General features: G+C 43.4%; 1 protein-coding gene across 6 annotated transcripts in view; it reads right to left on the bottom strand.

The window, feature by feature from the left end:
* Nucleotides 1-743: 743 nt before the first annotated feature.
* ppfia1 (PTPRF interacting protein alpha 1) overlaps nt 744-21,638 on the bottom strand; it is a 39,855-nt gene continuing 18,960 nt past the window's right edge. The window contains exons 7-30 of one of the 6 annotated variants that reach the window (XM_041943894.1): nt 21,235-21,468; nt 20,470-20,616; nt 19,731-19,865; nt 17,232-17,315; nt 16,987-17,118; nt 16,727-16,789; nt 16,516-16,595; nt 16,276-16,426; nt 15,304-15,527; nt 14,978-15,209; nt 10,789-10,913; nt 10,511-10,683; nt 10,281-10,374; nt 9,821-9,832; nt 8,515-8,596; nt 8,202-8,402; nt 7,731-7,793; nt 6,727-6,753; nt 4,079-4,254; nt 3,688-3,785; nt 3,365-3,540; nt 3,022-3,090; nt 2,727-2,895; nt 744-2,165 (exon numbers count right to left, since the gene is read on the bottom strand). In XM_041943894.1, the coding sequence (XP_041799828.1) occupies nt 2,104-2,165; nt 2,727-2,895; nt 3,022-3,090; nt 3,365-3,540; nt 3,688-3,785; nt 4,079-4,254; nt 6,727-6,753; nt 7,731-7,793; nt 8,202-8,402; nt 8,515-8,596; nt 9,821-9,832; nt 10,281-10,374; nt 10,511-10,683; nt 10,789-10,913; nt 14,978-15,209; nt 15,304-15,527; nt 16,276-16,426; nt 16,516-16,595; nt 16,727-16,789; nt 16,987-17,118; nt 17,232-17,315; nt 19,731-19,865; nt 20,470-20,616; nt 21,235-21,468 (3,009 nt within the window). In that variant the 3' untranslated portion in view covers nt 744-2,103. Of the gene's footprint in view, nt 2,188-2,429; nt 2,495-2,726; nt 2,896-3,021; nt 3,091-3,364; nt 3,541-3,687; nt 3,786-4,078; nt 4,255-6,726; nt 6,754-7,730; nt 7,794-8,201; nt 8,403-8,514; nt 8,597-9,820; nt 9,833-10,280; nt 10,375-10,510; nt 10,684-10,788; nt 10,914-14,977; nt 15,210-15,303; nt 15,528-16,275; nt 16,427-16,515; nt 16,596-16,726; nt 16,790-16,986; nt 17,119-17,231; nt 17,316-19,730; nt 19,866-20,469; nt 20,617-21,234; nt 21,469-21,638 lie in introns of all 6 variants that reach the window. The other 5 variants (XM_041943858.1, XM_041943869.1, XM_041943848.1 and 2 more) reach the window with 5 other exon arrangements.

The raw sequence follows: 21,638 nt of genomic DNA, 5'->3' as shown, positions 1-21,638 counted from the left end.
GCTTGATAAAGATTAGTAGACTTTAAAAACTCCACTAGCAATGATGTTAATACAATAAATACATAATTTCAATTCAGTTTTTTTCATTTGTTCTTTGACTGTCTTATTGTTTAACACTGTATATGTCATGCCTTCAGTTGTGATGACCTGCTACGCATTGATTAACAGACTGTATAGTTACACTAACAATTACCTGAAAATAAATTTGAGGTGTGCAATGTCTCATTTTTCCTTATAATTTCTGTCGAATCAGTTTCATTCCAGCAAACTTGTGGGAAATTAATCAGGCCCATAAAGTGTTTCTGACCTTCACAACAGTGTCCACTCAGCTCTGCATGAAAACTGAGACAGACGAGGAGACGCTGCCTATTGCCACATTTTACATTTACATGACAGACATGACAAAACGCTTTCATTCACACTCAACAAGCACCATGTCCATTTTCTTCACTCCATTCTTTGATCAAGTGTGTGAGACAGCCAAAGACAAACCAAACACAGGACAGGAAATGGAAAGAGATTCGTGAAAAGACAAGCTTTCATCTTTTTATCTGCAGTGGAAAATAAGTTTCAGTATTTTATTGAAAGTAAGCAATAAATAATATTGTGATAAAAATAGTTTATAAGTACTCAGACTGTACATCATTGTTACAAGATGAGAAGATTCAACGGGAAGAGCAGGAATAAAACAACAGCAACATGATTTGCATTGTGCATAAATGACTAAATCACAAACAGAAAAAAAAAGCATCTCTACTTTAATCTGAACTACATGAAGGGTGAAAGAAAACTCGTTGGTTCCTTCTCATTGGCCGTGAAAACTAACGGTGGAACCTGTGTTGGGAGCACAGACGGGACAAACGTAGAGGCGGGGAGCTTTGCTACATTCAGAGGAGCAAACTGGGGCTTCAGCTATGAAAGCACAACCGACTAAACAACGCAGATGAGTAGTAATAAATAAGAACAGACGACAGAGAGGGGTTAAGAAACAATAAGGCTTGATATGAAATCCGTACAAAGTGTTTTTAAAAAAGGTTTGTGGGTGGATCGCACCGCCTTGAGGGTCGTCTAGTCACGGCGGGGATCGACTGAGGCCTCAGTGAAGTTGGTCCATCGAAGGAGTTTCCGCACTTTCGACTCGTCCGTACGTTTCAAGTCCTCCTGTACACGCGAGCCTTGTCTGTGCGTTTCTCCACAGGGGAGGGGGGGGGGTGTTTTTATTTAAGGGGCGAGCTGGGTGTGGGGGTCGGGTGTGGTAGGGAGGGGAGAAGTTTCTGCATGCGAGGAACTGGAGAGAACTTCAAATTCAGTTTTCACTTGCATCCAAAAGAAGCCCTCTGTGTTGTTTTGCTACTGTTATATGGCTTTAATTCTTAAATTCAAGAGTTTCATTTTGGTTTCGCAGGTATGGAACAAAAAAGAAAGAAGAGAAACGAGAGAGAAAAGGAAAATATACTGTGTGTTTCACATGATATCTGTCGCCACCATCACCTGGCTTGCCAGCAGTTATTTTAACGGTGATGATGACTCACAGTGTTGAGCAGTTTGTGAAACAGTCGGACAACTCCAGCAATTTGTCTGATATTCACACATCTGTTGACCTAAGAGCTGCATTTACACAAAATCACAGGAAATAAGCTACAAAAATTACAACAGTTAAAAAGGGCAAAGGATATGAATTAAGTTATATCAAATATCAAAGTCACTTGAGCATAAATTCAATGATTAGAATTCAAATCAAAGAGAGGAGGAAAAAAAAAACATACATCTGGTCAATAGAATCAGGATTATATAAAAAAGATTAGATAAAATGTCTGTTGGTAGAAATATACAAACTCCAGACAGTTGGAACATTCAGTTACATACATCTGAGAGCTGAGCTTAACATGGGCACAGTGGAGAAACGTTTCTTCTTTAAAAAGTGGGTTGATTAAGGGGATAGAGGCAAAAAGGATTACATGGTAATTCTAAAATCAATTAAAACGTCCCATTGGTTTACATAAATATAATAACAAATGTAGATAAATCTAGAAAGTTTCCTCTACGGATACTGAGACTGGTGAGTAAGGTCTTTTCATCTTTTTAGTGTCCTTGCAAGTCATTTCAGTTCATCATCCTAGTCTTGAATGCAGGGAATTCCCCTTCATCCTCTGACCAGTGGTTACCTATAGAAATAATGAGGATAAACTGAGAGGGGGAAGAGAGAGGTGAACGGACACGAGAGGGGGAAGCCGGACAGAAGCCAGGGACGGGTGGTGGGACAAAGGGAAAGAGAGGAGAGGCGTACAACGTGCGTTATTAGAGCCGAGACCTGCGGAACAAGACAGCTGCTTGGAAAAAGAGAGGCAGTGAGGTAACAGCCATACTGTATGCTGAGTGTACGCGTGCTTCTCTCATGTCAAACGTACAGTGGATGTGTGGGATCTTACCGTTGTATGTTAACAAGAGTAGGTCCTGACTGTGGCAGTGTCCAGCCTCTGTATAGACTGACTTCCTGCGTTTCCATGTAGGCAAAAATCACATGCAAAGACGTGCCATTAGTCACAGCACAGAAACAAACGGCAAAGCAGCAAAGCAGCTCAACAAGAACTGAGAGTACATGAGGAATCTGGGCTCATTCCAGACCCGTCTGAGGGGCTCGACTCCAGTCAGTAGCAGCGATGACAGCGTATTACACACTAACGCATGCACGTGCACACACTTCTGCCACTCCGTCCTCCGCTTACCGTCCATCGGGCTCCTCTTTGGCTGCGTGGAGGGAGACGCCGCGCTGCTGCTGGTCACTCGGAAGTTGGCGGGCAGGGTGTCCGACGCCCCCAACGACATCCCCCTCATGTCTTTGGGCCTGAACTTCTTTCTCCATGAGGGAGCCCGGCGGAAGTTCTTATCGTCGTCCTGGAAGAGAGGCGGGTGGAGAAGGAGGTGGGTGGAGAGATCGAGAGAGGAAGTCTGTGTCACATATCATTCCTCAGTCAGTTTGTGTCACTGTGTGGGACAGTGTGTTATGTGTGTGTATGTCACCTCTTCTATTCTCCTGTCTGTGCCAATGGCCAGCAGACTGTTGTATTCACGCTCAAGAGTTGTTCTGGCCTGGAAAAGACAGACAAGAGGAGGAGATTAATACAAACCACAGCATCCCTCCTACTGTCAATCAGTCACCCATACTTCACACGATCCAGTTTCTATGGCAACACTAATCTCACTACACTGATGTCTCTTATCACATCCTGTCTCGCCCGCTGAGGCTGGCCTCTCATCGTCTTCCTGAGATCTTGAGCTGCTCTGATTTCACTGGTTTTCAGTGAGTCAGTGTTTCTGTCTTCAGTGCAGTAAGCCGGCGAAGCAGCCGAGCAGCTGCGTGTACCTGTGTGTTCTGTGTGGGGATCTGCAGCAGCAGGGCCAGGGCGTTGTGATCGAAGGTTTCGTCCAGGGCGAGCAGCGCTCCGTGGACTCCGCTCTCATAAAGGTTACCACTGTACTCCTTCAGCCCGATGGCCTGAACCCAGCTGATCACACGCTCGTTACTCCACACCAACACTTCTGAAATGACAGAACCAGGACAGAAATAATGTAATAATTGTGTCTTACAGTGTCATTTAAAGAAGTAAAACCACTCGAGTGGGTGGCCATGTGTTCCTGAATCGCTAGAATTTAGCTGTGCTCACAAACCAGCAGGGTGTTTGTTACCTTGAAGCTCCAGCTGAGACTCTTCCCTTCTCCTCTCCAGCTCCTTCCTGTCATAGTTGAGCCTCCTCAGACACATCACTCCACACTGAAAACTGTTCCTATTGCACAGACACAAAGATAGTGTTTATTTGGATCTCTGTTAGCTGTTACCGAGGCAAATCTACACTCTGCTTACATTGATGTCCATTCTTTCTTTGTCACATTAGTACCCAGTGCAATAATAAAGCCTAATTTTGTGTTTAACGGTCTTTGAACATCAATGGTGGCGTATGGCACAGAGGAATAAACTACAGTGTATCAAGCTTTGAAGTACACACAGTATTTTTTATGTGCTGACTTTAGTCTCTTCCAGAAAATAACACCACAGTTGTCCTTAACGTGCTCTCTTTACCTGTGGAAGCTATCCACCATTTTCAGCTGTCCCCTCAGGTCCTTCTTGGTGAGGTGGTCAAGCATTCGGGCGTCCACCAGGGACTCCATGAAGTAGGAGCGGTACTGCGGCAAACCCAGGCTGGGCAGCCACTCGTTACCAATCCACTCGTGGTTCATGTCTCCATACGCCAGCGTCTACAGTCAGAGAAGAGACGGCTTAACAAGTACTCATGAAGTGTGTATTTATAAGAAACCAATCACTGCGCCCTGAATGATAAATATAAATATTTCTTTTTTCCCCACATCTGTTATATTTCATAAAGGGGCTTGAAATATTTTTCATCATTAAATACAGTTAACCTGCTCACTAATTTCTCTGTATATAAAGAGGTCGTCTCTTCTTCATGCACAGTAAAATGTGAGCTGCCATCAGTCTTCCACACTGACCTGATGGACGTCTTTCAGTGATCAACAAAGACCTAAACTTTTTGGTTTTAAAAGGCAGGCATACTGAAAGGATTACTCAGCTAAGTCTATATGAACAGTTCTGCATAAACTGTTACTATATAATACAATATACAGTAAGTACTACAGTAAATATAACAGTTTTCATCTGCTGTAAGGGCCTCATTAGAATAATTAATTAATTTCCAATTAAATTGTATTTTCAAGCATACCATCATAAATATCCTCAGTTTACTTTGACCTATTCCTTCCCTGTGTTTTCTATATTCTATGGAGTGAATAACAACCTTTCATTCATCCAGAATCATTGATAAGTGGAACTATGGTCTTAATCTTATTGCAACAGCTGACAGATTAGGCACAATTTAATCAAATATCATGTCATACTGCAGGCAGTCTGTGGTCTAGCGAGCCTACAAGTGTTAATTATCTATGTTTATTTATCATTTAATTAATTACAATGTTCAGAAAGGTGTCTGTCTGAGTTACTTCTTGTGTGGTATCTGTTTTTTGTTTTTTTACACAGGAAACCAGACTTGCTGCACAGTAACCACAAGTGAAAAACTCCCTCCTGAAACCTCATCTCTGCACTTCAGTGAGACAACCCGGCACAAAACCACAGAGTGGCTTCAAAAAAGTCAAGCAACAATATGTTGAATATGCACAGACAACAAAAATGTGGTTAAAAATAACATGCACTGTGTTTTCAGCACGTTTGGCAGTTAACGTAGCCTCTTTACTTGTTTTAAATTTGGTCTGGAGCAGAGGATCTGCAGAAGGGATGCACCGATCCAACACCGATATCGGATGTGCGCTGTCACTTCAATATGTGATGATGCAGCACAGGGTATGCATGTCTCTATTCCTCTGATCTCCCCAGGAATTTCCTACTGTTATTGCCAGCTGAGTTTACATGCCCCCCAGTGCTAACACCAAGGCAGCAGTGGATGCTAACAATGCTAACACATTTCTGGCTTGGGGGTTGCAGACTGGACAATGTTCTGCCATCACTTCAGCAGTATGTGGACATTCCAGCAGGAGGGAAAACATCTTGGATTTGTGCTACAGTAACATTACAGGTGCATTTTGTGCTCTTTGATACCTACAGCTCTGACTTAACAGTAATATTCAAACAGGAACTTACACATCATGCGCCACAATCCTACAGTGCCACACAACTTTCAGAGATGCAATCACACAGATGCTACACTCCCTGACTTGCACTAACTAGGACTGAGGAGACTTAAATAACAGGGTCATTATGGCCTGTATCAGTTTCTGCATAAATACCACTATACCAGACAAAAACATTAAAGACTCCAAATCCTGGATCGCTCCTCAAATAAAACTGAGTCTGAAAGAGAAGCATAAAGCCTTGAGGCTCAGAGACTTGGCTGGTCTCAGGACCTGAACATGAACACTAAACAAGATTTCCAGATGGTGAAATCAACTGACACAGAACTGAAGTTCATTATCAGCCTTATGTAACTTTAAGACATAATACCAACAATAACCAGAACATCAATAAAGAAAAAAGAGCTCTGGTATCCAGATCGAGTAAGGGAACGGAAGATCGGTGGATCGGTGCAGCCTGCGATTTTTAAGATCTATCAGCATCCAGTTCTCCCATCTTAAGAGCAGAGTTTTGCCAGATGAGGTCAATTTTTGAACAACAGGTATTTCTGGATCAGTAATTAGATTTATTCATCTTATTTTACAGATAATTGTATTGAGATTAAACTATAAAGAAAATGCTTGACTTATGCAGATGCTTTTTTATGCAAAACTTACGCTTCATTTATGCGAATGGTGTATTATTTGTATTATTAACCTTTTTTTTTTGCTATATTTCACCTCAACTGGTGTTCATAGAGTCGTGTGTCCTTAAAAAAGCATAGAATCTCATGTTCCGGGCGTTGTTTCCTGCAGTTCATTTGGATTCTGTTGTAACTTCTAACAAACAAACCACAGTAGTATTTAATGTTTAGTGCGAAGCTTCAACTGGCTGTGCTGTATCTGCTGAACCAAACCTAAACCGCACAGTTTGAACGAACCATTTTAAACATGCTTGTTGTGAAAAGTGTTCCAGAAATATGAGACACTTTATCTCTGTGAGAAAAGAGCGAGCACTGACTGATGGTGTTAAGAGTAGTAGAGTCTAGAGGGTGAGCAGAGTTGGGTTTTTGGGGATTGTGTGCAAACCTGGGCCCAGCTGCCCTCGTCATCCTCCTGGTGTTAGCATGGTTAGAGTGAGCATGGTGAGAAGAACAGAAAGGCGAGGTGTTAGTGGGGCAGCGGTGCTGGGTTAGAGCAGCTCAACGTGGAAAATATCATTCAAAGTAAAATAACAACAAGGCAGACAAATTAATGAAAAAGCATCAAACAGGAAATAAAGAAAAGACGACAAAACAATAACAACTTGTAGGAGTGGGCAACTTGGGCTGCTACGATTATGGAATTAATTAATCTCACAAATCACAACATCCTCTGAAATTGAGAAACTTTATAGGTTAAAAAACAGTACAGGAGTGTCTGTTTTGGACAAATTAAGCAAAGCAACTGAGCAGCGGTTTAATACACAGAGAAATATGAAAGCCTGAAGCTTCCAGGGTATAAACGGTGAAGCAGAATCTCTGCCAGCTGACAAATTTATATTGTCTCTGTGTATAAACCATCATGTCTTCTAACCCTAATACACTGCACTGTTACAGGAACAGCTATATGTAAGAATACATAAAAAAAAATGATGGCTAAAAGTGACCAAGGGAGCTTATTTTCTCTTGTTCTCCTGGCTGAGTCAAACACACCAGTTAAGAAAAATTAAAAACACAGAAACTGCAGTTAACTTAACAGCAGGTGTTTTTCTAAGCAACTATACAGCACTGACACACATACACACAAAACTAACTAACATTAATGCAGAAACTCACAATTTCTGCAAGATCTACAGGAGACAAGAAAACTACTAAGACCAACAGGGAGAAAAGAAAAAATGCAAAATAGCAGAAAGAATGAGGCCTTGTTTCAAGTTGCCTTGTCAGACTCCATGCAGTCAGATTAATAAATCAACCACGCTACAGTGTCAAATATGAATATATGCATGCCATGAGTGAGGTTTGCTGTCCTGAAGGCAACTTGGAACGAGCCTCGACTATCACCACAAAAGGAAGAAGCCACCAGTGTCCAGCCAATCAGGGTAGACTAACCGTGGGGGGTGTAGCTGCCAAACTTTCCATTTCTTCGTGTGTGACCCAAACGTTTCCTGTGGTCTGATCATTTGAAACCCCCCCAATCACGAGTGAGAGAAGTGTGTAAAGAGGGAAGAGTGGCGAAGGGCAGAAAGAGAGCAGGATGGAGAGAACATCAAGAAAGGTTCGTTCATTTACCGTTATCACTGTTAGCAAAAGAATTTAGCTAAAATCAAAACGAGTTTGATCCCATCATTAGTGAATGTTAAGAACCTACGTAGTTAAAATGTTAAAGCAATTAAAGTGTCATGCTCAATCAAATGCCTGGAATGTGCAGACAGAGAGCTAAAAGGAATCATCAAGACTTTAGAAGGACATCAGTATCTCATCTGTTATCTGTATGACGGGGAAAAACATCTGCTGTACATGTGAGTGTGTCCTGTAAAGCACGTTTGCTTCTGTTATAACATAAATACGACAGAAAAATACCGTTCTTGAGGTTGGCGGGGCGGAGGGGCTGGTGAGAGACATGATTTCCTGGATGGCCAGGCGAAGTTTCAGACGATGTAACGGGTTGCTGATACCAATCTCCCTTTGGATCTCTGTGTCTGATAGCGCTGACATAATGGCTCCGCTCTTCACATTGGCACGGCACGCAGCCACGTACCAGGCTGGCATGCCCACCCACAGCTGGCCAGAAGGGGGCAGAAGAGAGACAATGGCATGAGTTAACCTGGAAAAACGCTAAAAGAGGTTACCGGGTGAATTGTGTTCAGATGTACTGTGTGTGTGTGTGTCGTACCTCCAGCCAAACCACAACAGTTGGTCCGTCCCACTGGGCGAATGGCAGGCCCTGCCTGCGAGCCTCCTCCAGTAATTCATGCCTGAGAGACAAAACATTTATTAAATCCAATACGCAATAAGAGTTCACTTGCCCAAACACATGCACCCACGCACACACAGAGCCTGTCATAAACTCCCCATGTGCAATCAATCAAATTCCCCTTTGAAACACACACAAACCCAGAGAAATCAAATGACATGCACTCAAAACAGAGAGCAGGAGTTTGAGAGAAAACAAAGAAAGTGAAACCCAGGAAGACTCAAACAGAGACATGCTCATCTGGAAAACCTTCCACAGAACGTCATTATTAAATATTCAACAAAACGCTGGCCTATAAAGACCAGAAGTGTTTGTCAAAACCTCCTCAGAACTTTTCAAGCCTCGACTATCCAGGTTTAACCAGATGGGTCTTTTGTGAACCTCTGGGAGATGACTGGGGGTCACAGCCAGGACTTCAGGACTGAGGAACTTTATTAGTCAGTTGTCTCCCAGAACCAGTGCTTTGAGAGTCCACTTAGAAAATCACTTTAGTGCAGATGCATTCCTCTACATCTGTAAGGGTCATAACATGCATAGAGGGAAGTTTTTAGAGAAGGAAAACCTTTGCAATGGCTGTCTAAGCTCTGTACATCCATTTCATGCACATTCCAGGTTGGAATGAAGGAGGATTTAGCAGAGAATCCCTGGAGGTTTCTGGGGATGTTGGAAGGCAGCTTCTGATTCAGGTTCTTTCAAAGTTCTTTCATATCACTGATGCTGCAAAGTGAAGCCAGCAGCCGAACTTGGCCACTAGATAGCGCTGTAAGCCACAGATCACTGCCAGAGAACAAGCCCATCCTCTCTTTGGCAGATCTGCCATTATAAAAACATTAACAGATACGTCCAAAAGCTTAACAAATTAGATTTTACGGCAGTCACAGCAACACAGTGACTGTGCTGAAGTGCATTATGTGGACAAGAAAAATCACAAAATGCCAGCTATTTGGTTAAATTCTTCCATTAACTGTCTTTCCTGTACTTGCAGTGCATAATTTCATGCTCCAGGAAAACTGCGAGAGGAAAATATGTCACTCACTAAAAATCAGCACACACACATTCCTGTTAGTTAAGCTCTGTGGAAAGCAGGGTAAAGAGCAGCATGGAAAATCCATCAGACATTCAGAGGGACAGTTTCTGGGGGTCCTCAGAGTTATCAGTGAGGTCAACGTGATGCCAAGTGTGGGAAGAAGATAAGGCAAAGCAAAAGCAATATGAACCAACTTACCCGGTCTTTGGACTACACATGAGAAGGGGATGACAAAAAGAAGAGGGAGGTTGGCAAAACAATTAAGAGAAAGAATGATCTGATGCTAATTTAAGCTACATGGAAGCAAAACGACATTTACAGTGTTTGCAATATGTTTGCACCAAACTAGGAATGAAGGAAAGAAAACATAAAAGAGTCGTGGGAGATGACTGCAATGGAAATGACTGGGTGTGGAATGGAAGGGAGATGAGCTGATTGGGGGGAGCGTGAGTCAGATGGCGGGGAGTGAGCGTGTGAGCCAGGCCTGGACAGCAGCAAGAGTGCCAACCCACAATAACACTCATGGACTTTCACATTATTAACACTGTGCACCAGTATAGGCATCCTGCATAGCAGCGTGGTCTCTCATCACCTTTAAACTTTTTTTGTCTAAACTGTGGAGACAGCAGAGGGCGGGGAACTGTTAGAGGACACTTACTTCTTCTGCAGCTTCCTGTTCTTCTCTGCAGGGCCCCCCAGGGTGCCCATTCCTAAGCCATCCTTAGGAGAGCTCTCTGCCTCAGGAGTGCCAGCTAGGAACATAAACAAACACCTTGTTCAGCAATCTGACAGGGCCAGGAACACAGCAGTACGGGTAGCATGGAACTACATTACTTTTACATAAACATGTGCTGTAGTGGAATAAAATCCCTGTGCCGAGTGTCTGACCTTGACTGGGGGAGTCCTTGCCAGGAATGCTGGGTCGGCCTTTCTCCTTCTTCCCAAAGAGGCGTCCAATGGAAGACTTAATACTCTTCTTCTTGGCAGCTTTGTTGAGGGAGTCCTGGCTGCTGTTACTACTGCTGGGGTTGCTTCCCTGGCCGTCCTGCAAGCCAGCAAGACTATGGGACCAAAGCGTGTGTGATTAGATGTAGAGACAACAGAGGGATGAATGGTGGACAGTGAGAAGTGTCACAATTCCTTCAGTGGACAGGCATGGGTCTTACCCTCGAATGTCTCTGATGTCCTCGTGGCTCGCAGTATGCCCGGCCTCCCTGTTTAGGCGCATGGAACGTGGAGTGGTGGGGGGTGACGTCTCACACCGGATAGTAGCCTTGTCATCCTGAGCAGACTACATAACAGTGGGAGACACATGTTATTGAGGTGGTTCATTCTGGATTTTAGACTGTACAGACCGTGATTTTCTAAAAAAGGAAGACAACGCCGTGTATTGTGACCAGTATATACATGTATATATTGATGTATGCCAATAGGAGATAGTTCGCTATCTACTAGGAGTATGAAGTGTAGCCGTACTATTGCTTGCACAAAGGCCAAAAAGACACATAAACACACGCAAAATGATGATGTTTCTTATCAACAACAACTTCAAACAATCAGGACTGACCAAGTAACATGTCTAAGCATCGGTAACAAGGCCTGCTGAACTTTTTCCAAATCAGTAATACAGTTATTCACAACAGCGTTCTTCATAATTAGCATCATGTCCAGCTACTCTCAAGATGAAGAGACTTTGGCTTTTCTTCCTGTTTGGGTTTACTTTAAATCACAGATGCGACAGAGGACAAGGATTTATGAAATTCCTGAAAGCCAGTGAACGCATTAAAACACCAACCTGGTGCTAAAGCACCGAGACATACTGCAAGTATTGCTAGGTGACTTGCTTAGTATCCTATGTTTTAACAAACAACATTTTCATGGGTGGCAAATAGTGACTATTTTCAATATTAATTAATCTGCAAACCATATTCTTGATTCATTGCTAAACAATTTGGAACTGTGAACTGTGAACTAATCGTTTCAGCTCTAGAATAACCAAACAGTTTAAGAATAATTACCGCTGCACACCACCACGGTGATGAAAAAGGTAAAGCCCCAGAAAGACAACAGTCTGTAAAGATTTGACAGCAACACCTTTGTATGTTCAGGAATGGGATTTTCAGACTGTATGCTGGAGGATCAATTAGTACCGGATGGTTCAAGGTGGGATGGAATGGAGAAAGTTTATCATTGTGCATTGCACTTGGAGGGCTTAGGTTGGGGAACGAGGGAGTGAGGATAATAGACAGGTAGCTGACAGAGCCCAGTAAAGCAGGTCTCTAGTTTACCTTCCTGCGGTGCTTGCGCAGGTCACTAGGCTGAAGCGTGGCAAAAAAAGGAGAGAGGAAAAAAGCAGTTAGTGAGACGCACAACAGACCAGAGGCGGAAACAAGCCATGCACAGAAACACAAGAGCAGGAAATATACAAAATATACATTTACCCATGTATGCTGACTGACACACACACGCACACACAGTAGACCAAGAGAAACTGTGCAACTGTGCTGTGAAGACATGCAGTTTTTTTGGGGGGGAAAAAGTCTGTAGGAGCACCACTGCAGCTGAGCAGGAGACACTGCAAAACAACCACGCCAAAGGTTGGGTCAGGATGGCAGGATGGGTGCAGCCTAGCTCACAGAAACTGATAACGGAGATCAGAGGGAGAAGCGCAGACTTTCACACTAGCACATTTTTTTCAGTGGAATCAAAGTATTGAGAGTTGAGATCTGTTTGAATAGTTGATCAAGTGATAACCAAGCAGCTAACAGCTAACTTGTGATCAACATTGGAGAGCTGAAACCACATGTGGCAATGCCACGAGCAAGCTGGCTTGAAAGTTAACTGTGTGGTTTTGCTTAATGTGATATTAAAGACTTGGCCGAGGGCAGTGTGACACCTGAATTTATGAACCAGAGCAGCTAGTCATACTTTCCACTGTGCATCTAAAAAGGGGGAGGATTTTTTCCCTGCTGCATTCCTCACAGGCCTGGCATTAGCAGAGTAAATAAACCAACAGCTTGCCACATTTCTAAGGGTGTTTCTCTTGCCCCCAGGAGGAAAATACCAAATCACTCATTTCCTTTCCTCAACTGACACACTGAGGCCAGAGCAAGGAAGAGATTAGTGAGCTATAAAAGGGAAACAGGATGAGGAAATTGAGGGGGTGAGCACCAAATTAATTTTATCAGCCAAAATGTTCCTACTCTTCTCATGGCTTCTTATTTAGGAATAAGAGGACACTATTTTTGCAGATGCTTTGAATAGAGTGATTAAAAACAGAACTACTTTAAGGCTGACATGGCTGAGTCATTCCCAGGCATTATCTGCCAAACTAAAAACAGTACTCCCTTCTTGTACGTAATATTTTACATAAAATCGCAAATCACAAATTCCTGAAAGGAGTGCCAGGCGAATAACACAGGAAAACCAATGACATTATAGCTCCCCAGATGCAAAACGTTCACGCCAGTTTTTCAACTGTCTTTACAGAAGCGTAGCTGCAGGGAAGGAAATACAGCAGAGCACAGTGACTCTGCAGCGAGCCGCAACAGACGACATTACAAAACATAGAATAACAAAGCAGTGGCCGAAAACAAATCACAGAAAGGGAGGCCTGTGTGCACACTCGAGCACCCAAGGTAAACTGGTGTGAAGAAGGGGCTCACAGGTGCACTCCTCTTTCTAAACCCAATGGTCAGCAGTTAAGAGGTGTGTTCTCTCAGCATCTAGAATACTGATGCCAGACCCAGGACTGGCACGAGCATCCACTCTAAGTCACCTGTACTTTTGTTAACTCCACTGTCACACAGAGCTCAAATGAACCAAATGATGCAAATCTTGTTTGAAGCTTTATTGGTCTTTTGTATTGCTGCATTCTGCAAAATAACTTAGCTTATCTGTAACTGTTACCTTACTGTATACCTTCTATAAACCATTTAACTGTAAACAGAAAGGGAAAGTGGCCACTCTTTAAGGCCTTTTAATTCTAACATTATATGACCTGATTTAGTTTCTTTTTCGTCAAGGTCTTTCTGTGCCACAAATTCATAATCACAATCATTCTCGAAGCAAAGCGATGCGCTTGGCACACAAAGGGGAAAAAACAGTTGAGGTGTCTTGTGTGTACCCAAAGAGACTAGCAGACTGCACCCATCAAGAGAGAAGAGGAAGGGAGCTGTGGAGAGATCTACAGGTACCTGAAAGTATGGTGCATAGCTACAGGCCTGAGGTGGATGACTGAAGCCAGATGCACCATAGGGCAGGTAAGTTACTGTCTGCTGGGAGAGGGAGCTCTGGATGATGCATGGGTCATAGCAATATTGCTATGGGCAGGGGGCAGCTACATACGCATGGTTACATACTCTCATACATACACACAAAATGCTAGTGCACTAATCACACTGATGAGAGGAGACAGCATGAATACCCAAGATCAACATGGAAAGGCAAACAAGCAAGTTTAAACACGTGTAGAAGAACAAATACTGTTAGATCTAAACGACAAGAAGACAACAATCCAAAACACCAAGTGAAAAACGGTTATAAAGAAAACTGTTATTCTCAATTACATCATGACAGAAACCAATACCGGTCTTTCCTGAGGCTTAAAGGATAACTTTCGTTTTTTACAACCTGGACCTTATTTGTAGCATTAAATACGACCATTTACTCCCCCAGACAACTTTGGTGGCATTTGGAGTCGTTTTGAAGAAATTAACCCCAGAGGAGCGGCGCGTATATCCGTATAATGCGAGTACTCGGGGCATCCATGCGCAGCCTCTATAAACGCATAATCTGCGGCGAAACTCATTCATATTCCAATATTTTGTTATGATATGCTGCTGCTATTCCCCTCTGAGCCCGTGGTGGCATGTTATCAACATCCGGCGTCTCTAGACAACTACCTCTGACACAGATGATGTCATTACCGAACGTCGGGCGCTGCGAGCAGCCAGCCACAACACGACTGACTCTGCGGCGGTCGGCTACGAATACGCAATAACGAACCATAGCTGTGCCAAACTACAGCTAAACTAGCCAACCGCCGGCTCAGAGGGGAATAGCAGCAGCATATCATAGCGTTATATAGAGGCTGTGCATGGATGCCCCGAGTACTCACATTATACGGATATACGCGTCGCTCCTCTGGGGCTAATTTCTTCAAAACGACTCCAAATGCCACCAAAGTTGTCTGGGTGAGTAAATGGTCGTATTTAATGCTACAAATAAGGTCCAGGTTGTAAAAAACAAAAGTTATCCTTTAACTGAATGAGGCATTTCAAAACGGGAGTTATTCATGGGAGTGCGCTTATATGATCCAAGTTGGGAAACATATGAAAGTAAAGCAAGTATTACCAAAGTCATGACACCCATTCGGTCCAGTTCTCTGTTGGGGCTGCGGGGAATGCGTCTGGGGGTGGAGTGGCCAGAGCCTGGGGGTGAACCGCCCAACGAGGAGCCCGCACAGAGAGACGGAGGGATGGAGCTCATTGAGCGGAAACGTCCTCCCAGGCTATCGCCGCTGCCCACCCGGCATTCAATCTCCTCTGCCCGGATGGCGGTGTTCTCCTTCTCCTCCTGGATCATTCTGCAACCATAAAGGAAGGAGAAGGAGATGCTAAAGTTAAAGTAACACGGTTGAAGTGGTGTGCTTGTTCTGGTAGCTATGTAGCTGCTGGTACCTAATTTCATTGTTGATGGCATCCAGCTGTTCCTGCAGCATTAAGGCGAGGGTCTGTGCGTCAGCCTGGCCAGCAGGGGACAGCAGGTCCACCGAGCTGAAAATTGTCTCTCTGTCCTCCTCCAGGTCTGAAGCATCCATGTCACTCTCAAAGGCCTGGGCCACATTTGCCAGCACGTTGGCCTGCTGCATGCGCTCCCACTCCTGCTCATTCAAAGTCTGCACCTGGATTAATCCACACAGGTATAAAACAGGGAACAGAGAGAAAATGGAGGAACAGATAAAGATATCAAGAGTATTCAGACAGGGGAAGCGGATATTGAAAGCAGAAAAAGGATATCATACAAAGAGAATAAAAAGACAGAGAGAGCAGGCAGGAGGGATACAGGAGAATGAGAGAGAATAGAGAGATAAGGACGTTAGCTGGATACTTTAGCATTTGTCATTAATGCACCACACAGACACAAGTAACTGTCACTGTTATCTCCACCACACTGACTTACATGTCGCTGATGTCCAGAGCGGAAGCAAACAGAAGGAAATGGAGAAGGAGAAAATCATCAGAGAGAACTCAAAACATTAGACTGAAACAGGTAGAGGAGGGAAAAAGACACGCGATGCACATGCTACGGGGGACACAGCGCAAAAATGACCTCTCAAGTAAGTAAATTGATTTCAAAGGGAGACATTTTTTCTTAATTTTTGTGTAATCAAACAACTAATAAGAATTTGCCAAACTCCTGGTCAAAAGTATCAAACCTGGACACATGAATTAGAAGTTCTCATGTTCACGTTTGATTGGATAATTGTAGCCAGTGCTGGTGTTTTTTACATAAACTGTCTATGTTTAAGTGTCAGCCACAATCTCAGGGGACGGATCTGCAGTGGACGCGTAGATGTTCTCAATCTTTATATGAGGATTGCATGAAAACAACTAATAAACAAGGCAACAGCAGTCGAGCTGGAAGCTCACCTTGGACGGCTCGTCCCGGAGCGCAGCCATCCGTCCTTTTTGAGGCCGCCGCAGCACAAGAGCACTGCCGTAATGGTCTGAGTTGCTGTCCATCATTGAGGAAGCTGACACTGGATACCTGAAATCTGGAGTGCTGCCCAACTGGGACCGTCTGGAAGAGCAAATAAAAAAAAAAACAATCAGAAAGAGTCTGAGAGGTCAAAGGTTCAGACTGTGAGGTCTAATAGTTCAGTGGCTTACCCGTGTAGTAAGGAGTTGCTCCTGCTCCTTCCCTGCTCATTCTCTGCCCTCATGGTCTCAATCTGGATCAGGAGCTGCTCCTATAGGAGAGGACATTTACAGACACACTGATCAAATCTAAAATATTATCTAAAATAATAAAAACATATCTTAAGAATGCCAAATTCTCCCAAAGAGCACAGATACAGGTGGACTTTAAACAATCCCTCACCTTCTCGTGGTGAGACTCCTCAATCAACTTCTTGGTGTGATCCAGTTCTCGTATCAGGGCATTCTGAGAAGAGACAGGAAGAAAACCGTGACTGAGCTACTAACCATCACATATGATGTCATTATAAACTAGTCATGGGACACACACAATGGACGAACAACAAATATCCATTATGGACAAGAATGCAGTGTCCTCAGCTTGTCTGTCTGACTTTCCACCTGTAAATCATCACTGCACCACTAATCACACTTATTATTCACCTTATCCTCCAGAGCAGACATCCTCTCTTTGAGGTGAAGCTGGAGTCTCTCGTTGGACTCTGAAAGCAGCTTGTCCACTGTCTCAGACAGACGCTTATTGTGCTCCTCATTCATTTTCTCTCGCTGTCGTGCCTAAACATACAGAAAAACATTTTACAAAGGTACACATGTTAAGACTCTCAAAAGCAGTAAAACTGTAAGGAGTAGGCCTAGTGTGGTGACAGCAGATGTCCCCTCTTCCTCACCCTGAGCAGCTCCTGGTTCTTCTCCTCCAGTTGGGCCTCCAGCTGCCTCAGTCTCTCCTCCACATTGCCATGGCGTTCCTCCGCCTAAAAATGTGGAACAATAAAAACTGCTTTATGTTTTCTGTACTCAGATACCAAAGTGTCTCAGTATTTGCAGTCCTCTCAGAGCTAATGAGTGTCTCTAGTGCTATGTTTCAATCTCCTCTTTGTAATCCATCCTCCTGAAGGACCTCGCTGAGAAAGGCCTGTTTGAGATTTTGGATGCAAAGCTTGAGTCCTTCAAAAGGATGGGGTGACCAACATGAACAGCTGGGGATGGGAAGCATCTACATACAGTATGCCAACTTACAGCTAGAGGTCAACAATCATGCACCAGCAGCACGACCCACAGAAAGACTACAAAAAAACACAACAGCCAATACTTCCTGTAATGCAAATCTACCGAGAACCATCACAGTTCTACAAAGGAATTATGTAGGATTTAGGAAGGTTTATGTGAACAATGATTACTGGCTCATGACCAGTTAATTAAATATTTCACACGCAATTAGGCATGTTTAAAAAAAATAACCAGTGTTCAGTAGCAGATATTATCAGTATTATGATCAGTCTATTGGCTCCTAATTATGTAGGAGCCAACAGGCTGGGAAACATTTCTCTGTGGCACAGCTTGCTCCAGCTTTCCGTAGCTCCAATGGGCACGGTCTCCTCTGAGCAAATCAGCTGGCACTTCCTGTTTGTGTTAGACACCAAACATCAAGGTTTTTTATGTTCAGGAAAAAAGGAGCGGTACCAGCATGAAGTTCTGATCAACACAGCTAACTAGCACATAAAGCACAAACACACGTGCGCACAGGGAAGGCCATGTCAGGGCCAGGCTTTAGGCTCAATTAGATCTCACAGCATTTTGATATATAGGCTTATACTGCACTTAACCAGGCACTTTTTATGTAAAAGATAAACTATAACTGACGTCAGAGATGATATTTTTGTATGGAATTCTTTCATTTTTCTCCTCAGCAGTTCAGGAAATATGAATCAATAAATACTGCCAGTAGTTTCTATTGGCCCGGTTAAGTTCAGTAAAAGAACACAACTGAGTTTTCCAGTATCATGGAGGACGGATTTAGCTCTGTGAGCAAAGCTGATCTACCTTCTTCTGAGTCTTAGCGCCTTTAGAGCCACACAGAACACACTAGGGGTTTGACAAGGAGGTGGTACAGGCAGCATGGAGACCACACAAAAACATGACACAATGACAGAAAGAAAGCAGAAAGAGGAGAAAACAGGGTGTACATTTAATGTGAACTTCAGCACAGTTTAACATGGTTGGAGGGAGAAAATGGGCAGATGCTGTCGATTCAGCAACAGGACAGAATCTTAATGACCATTTTCACTTTGATTTGCAGGCTTGAGAACAGAACAGGTAGACAAACAGATGACATCGTGTGTTAGAGTAGCGATACAATGAGGGATGCTGTATTAGACAGGAGAGAGACTGAGCGACTTATGGTGGAATAATTGTGCCACAAGCTCCTCCAAGTATGAGAGGGTGGAGAAAAGAAAGGATGATTCACGTCGATGTCTTGGAACAGCATGGAGGCAACATTAAAGAAATACTGAGGCATTTCTTTCCATTTCTAATCACACATCTATCTGCAATGTTCTATGGGACAACTATGTGGCTTAAGATCCAGTCAAAGAGTAAGGATAATTTGTTTTGCTTTTTTAATTTTTGGTGTCATATGCAGGATAGAATCTGTTTCTTTTGATTTGGTTTTCTTTTTTGCACAAACATGGAAAGTGTCTTCTTTGTATGTTGTTCTATAAAAACGTAAATTCAAATCCAATCAAATCAAACTAATAAATATAAGTAACAAGTACAAGAAAAGCAAGAAGGGAGAAACTGCAGAAAGGACACAGATAACATTACTGAAAATATGTGAAAGGAGGCGCCTGATTCATGATCAACCACAAAACACTGAGATGAGAATAAGAATGAATGCTAACTTGAGATATGTGCTGTGGGCCAATTCCAGTACTAATAAGGTACTAAATTGCCTGTGTAGGTTCAGCAGCAGCATGTGTTGTCCAAGACAAAGAGTCAAACTATAAATGGACAAAAACATGAGCCAAACCTCTAAAAATAGGTCCCTGTGGATATTTGGAGTAACATAAACAATGGCTTCCTCAGTGGCTTCCGCAGGGAGCTCCTGGTTGTAATGTAAAGGAACTAATCTAACGGTCCTGGTGACATAACGTGTGCTGGTTTCCACTGTGTGCTTCGGTTAACATCATAATAAGAAGTAATGCACATTTAGCCAATTCCTGTTTACTAGATTTTTCAGTTGCAACCAACATAAACACCAATGGAAGACTCAGTCAAAGCTTCTGATTACTAATCAGCATTTTTATGATTTAATTACTTCTCAAATTCACCATTAAAAAAGTTAAAAGGTGGGCTAATACGTGCACGGGGTGGTGGGCAGGTGTCGGTACCTTTGTGAGGGCAGCTACCCTCTGGGCTAGCTCTGCTTCCACCTCGGGCAGAGTCTCTGCTTTGCGGATGGTCTGCTGCAGCTTCTGCTCAGCCAGCTCCAGCTTCTCTTGGAGTTGCCGGTTTCTGTCCTCAGTCTACAAACAAACCAAACGCAAACAGCCTTTAGCGAGCATGTGGAATACTTGTCTGCTTTTAGTTTCACAAGGTGAAGAGAGTGCCAAGACATAAGGCTGCAGGTCCAGGAAAGACAGAGAAAAGGAAAGGGAGATGGGGAGAGGGGATGGGAAAGGGTGGGGTAAGCAGGAAGTGAGGAAGAGCGCATTCATAATGACACAAAGACAGACAAAACCCATAAGAAAAGAGGAGAGAGACATCTCCATCTCAGCGAGTACATGTAAAGAAACAAGTCAGTGTCGCTGAGGCCTCCCATTCAGTGCCTGCTGTGCTGGTCAGTGTGTGAATACAGCAGGAATTCATCAGCAGGGGTTTGAGAACTGCAGGCAATTCCTGCTGGCAGAACACTCTGAGACTCAAACAGCAAAAACAACCAATGAACATCTACTCTAAGTCAGATTATAGCAGATATGTGTGGTGTGATGACATATCTGATCTTAAATGATGCAGGAACGTGAGTAAATCATTGTAATAATGTTTGGAAGTAAGTCGTGGACAAATGGATGCAGGCTTCGGTGACTCCTAATCAGTCATCACACACTAGTCAAAGAGCACGGGGCCTACCTGTCTGAAGAGGGACTCCTTGTTGGCCACTTCATTCTCCAGCTTGTCGTTAAGGTCGTGGACGGAGGTGGCCTCCCGCTGAGCTGCCAGGTATCGCTTCTCCAGGGTGGTGATCCTCTCCTCCATGTCGTCCTTCTGAGCCATTGACTACACATAGATAACATGTGCATTAGAGTCCTCGGCCAATGTGGCCCTGACTGTAACATGACTTCAGCATCTTTCGAGAGGAGGACTTTTTTCTAAGAAACTAGGACACTGATAACTAACTAAAACAGAAGAGGAGGTAATGCTCTAAACATCGAGGCAGCCTTTGTGAATTATGGCCCAAAGCTTTGGGACACATCACCGACACATATCAGGGACATACCAGCTCAGTAAAACATTTTTAAAAGAAAGCTAAAAACTTCTCTGTTCACTTTAGCCGTTAACTAGCTTTAACTTTCCTGACACAGGCCTGACACTAATTTGCTCTTTGCCTTATACACTGCAGCACTTCTTTCATTCAATGTTGTTTTTTTACTTGATTTTATTTCTCTATTTTTCACTTTTTTATTATTCTTCCGTGTGTTTTATTTTCCATCTTATGCTTTTCATTTCTTTTATCTTATTTTTACTATTATAACATGGCTTTTATTTTTTTTTATCTTATTTTCCATTCATTTTCTATCCCTGTTTTATGTTCATTCTGTCTCATGTTTTACGTGAAGCAGTTGATGCATGTCATCTCTTTGCTGTAAAGCACTTCATGGACTCTGTCCTCCTAACCTCTCTCAGGTCTCTCTGTAGCCGCGTGTTCATGTCTTCAGACTTGATGAGGTCCTTTCGGGCCGTGTCCAGGTCCTCCTCCAGCTCACTAATGCGTGAAACCATAGCAGCCATGCGCTCCTTCATCTGGCCCAGATCAGCCGTCTGACGATCCACCACCTCCTGGAGCTCGCCGACCTTTCCGAACACGGGCCCCGAGTCCTCCTCCTGACTCAGCGAACCGTCCGATGACCGCTGTTTGTGAATTCACAGAACTGTTTTAGTAAGTGAGTAACTGACCTTCTTTAAACATGTCTTAAATGAGGCAACAAGCGCAGAAGCGACAGGATAGAGGAAAGATTAACACAAAAACACTGACGTAAAGGCAGAAAACAAAGCTTTGAAAGAGGTTATTTCGTTGTATT

The sequence above is a fragment of the Chelmon rostratus genome, chromosome 1 (genome assembly GCF_017976325.1).
Source record: "Chelmon rostratus isolate fCheRos1 chromosome 1, fCheRos1.pri, whole genome shotgun sequence".
Classification (NCBI taxonomy): Eukaryota; Metazoa; Chordata; class Actinopteri; order Chaetodontiformes; family Chaetodontidae; genus Chelmon; species Chelmon rostratus.
The sequence above is the reverse complement of the archived record's forward strand: the minus strand, read 5'-3'. Positions and strand labels throughout refer to the sequence as shown.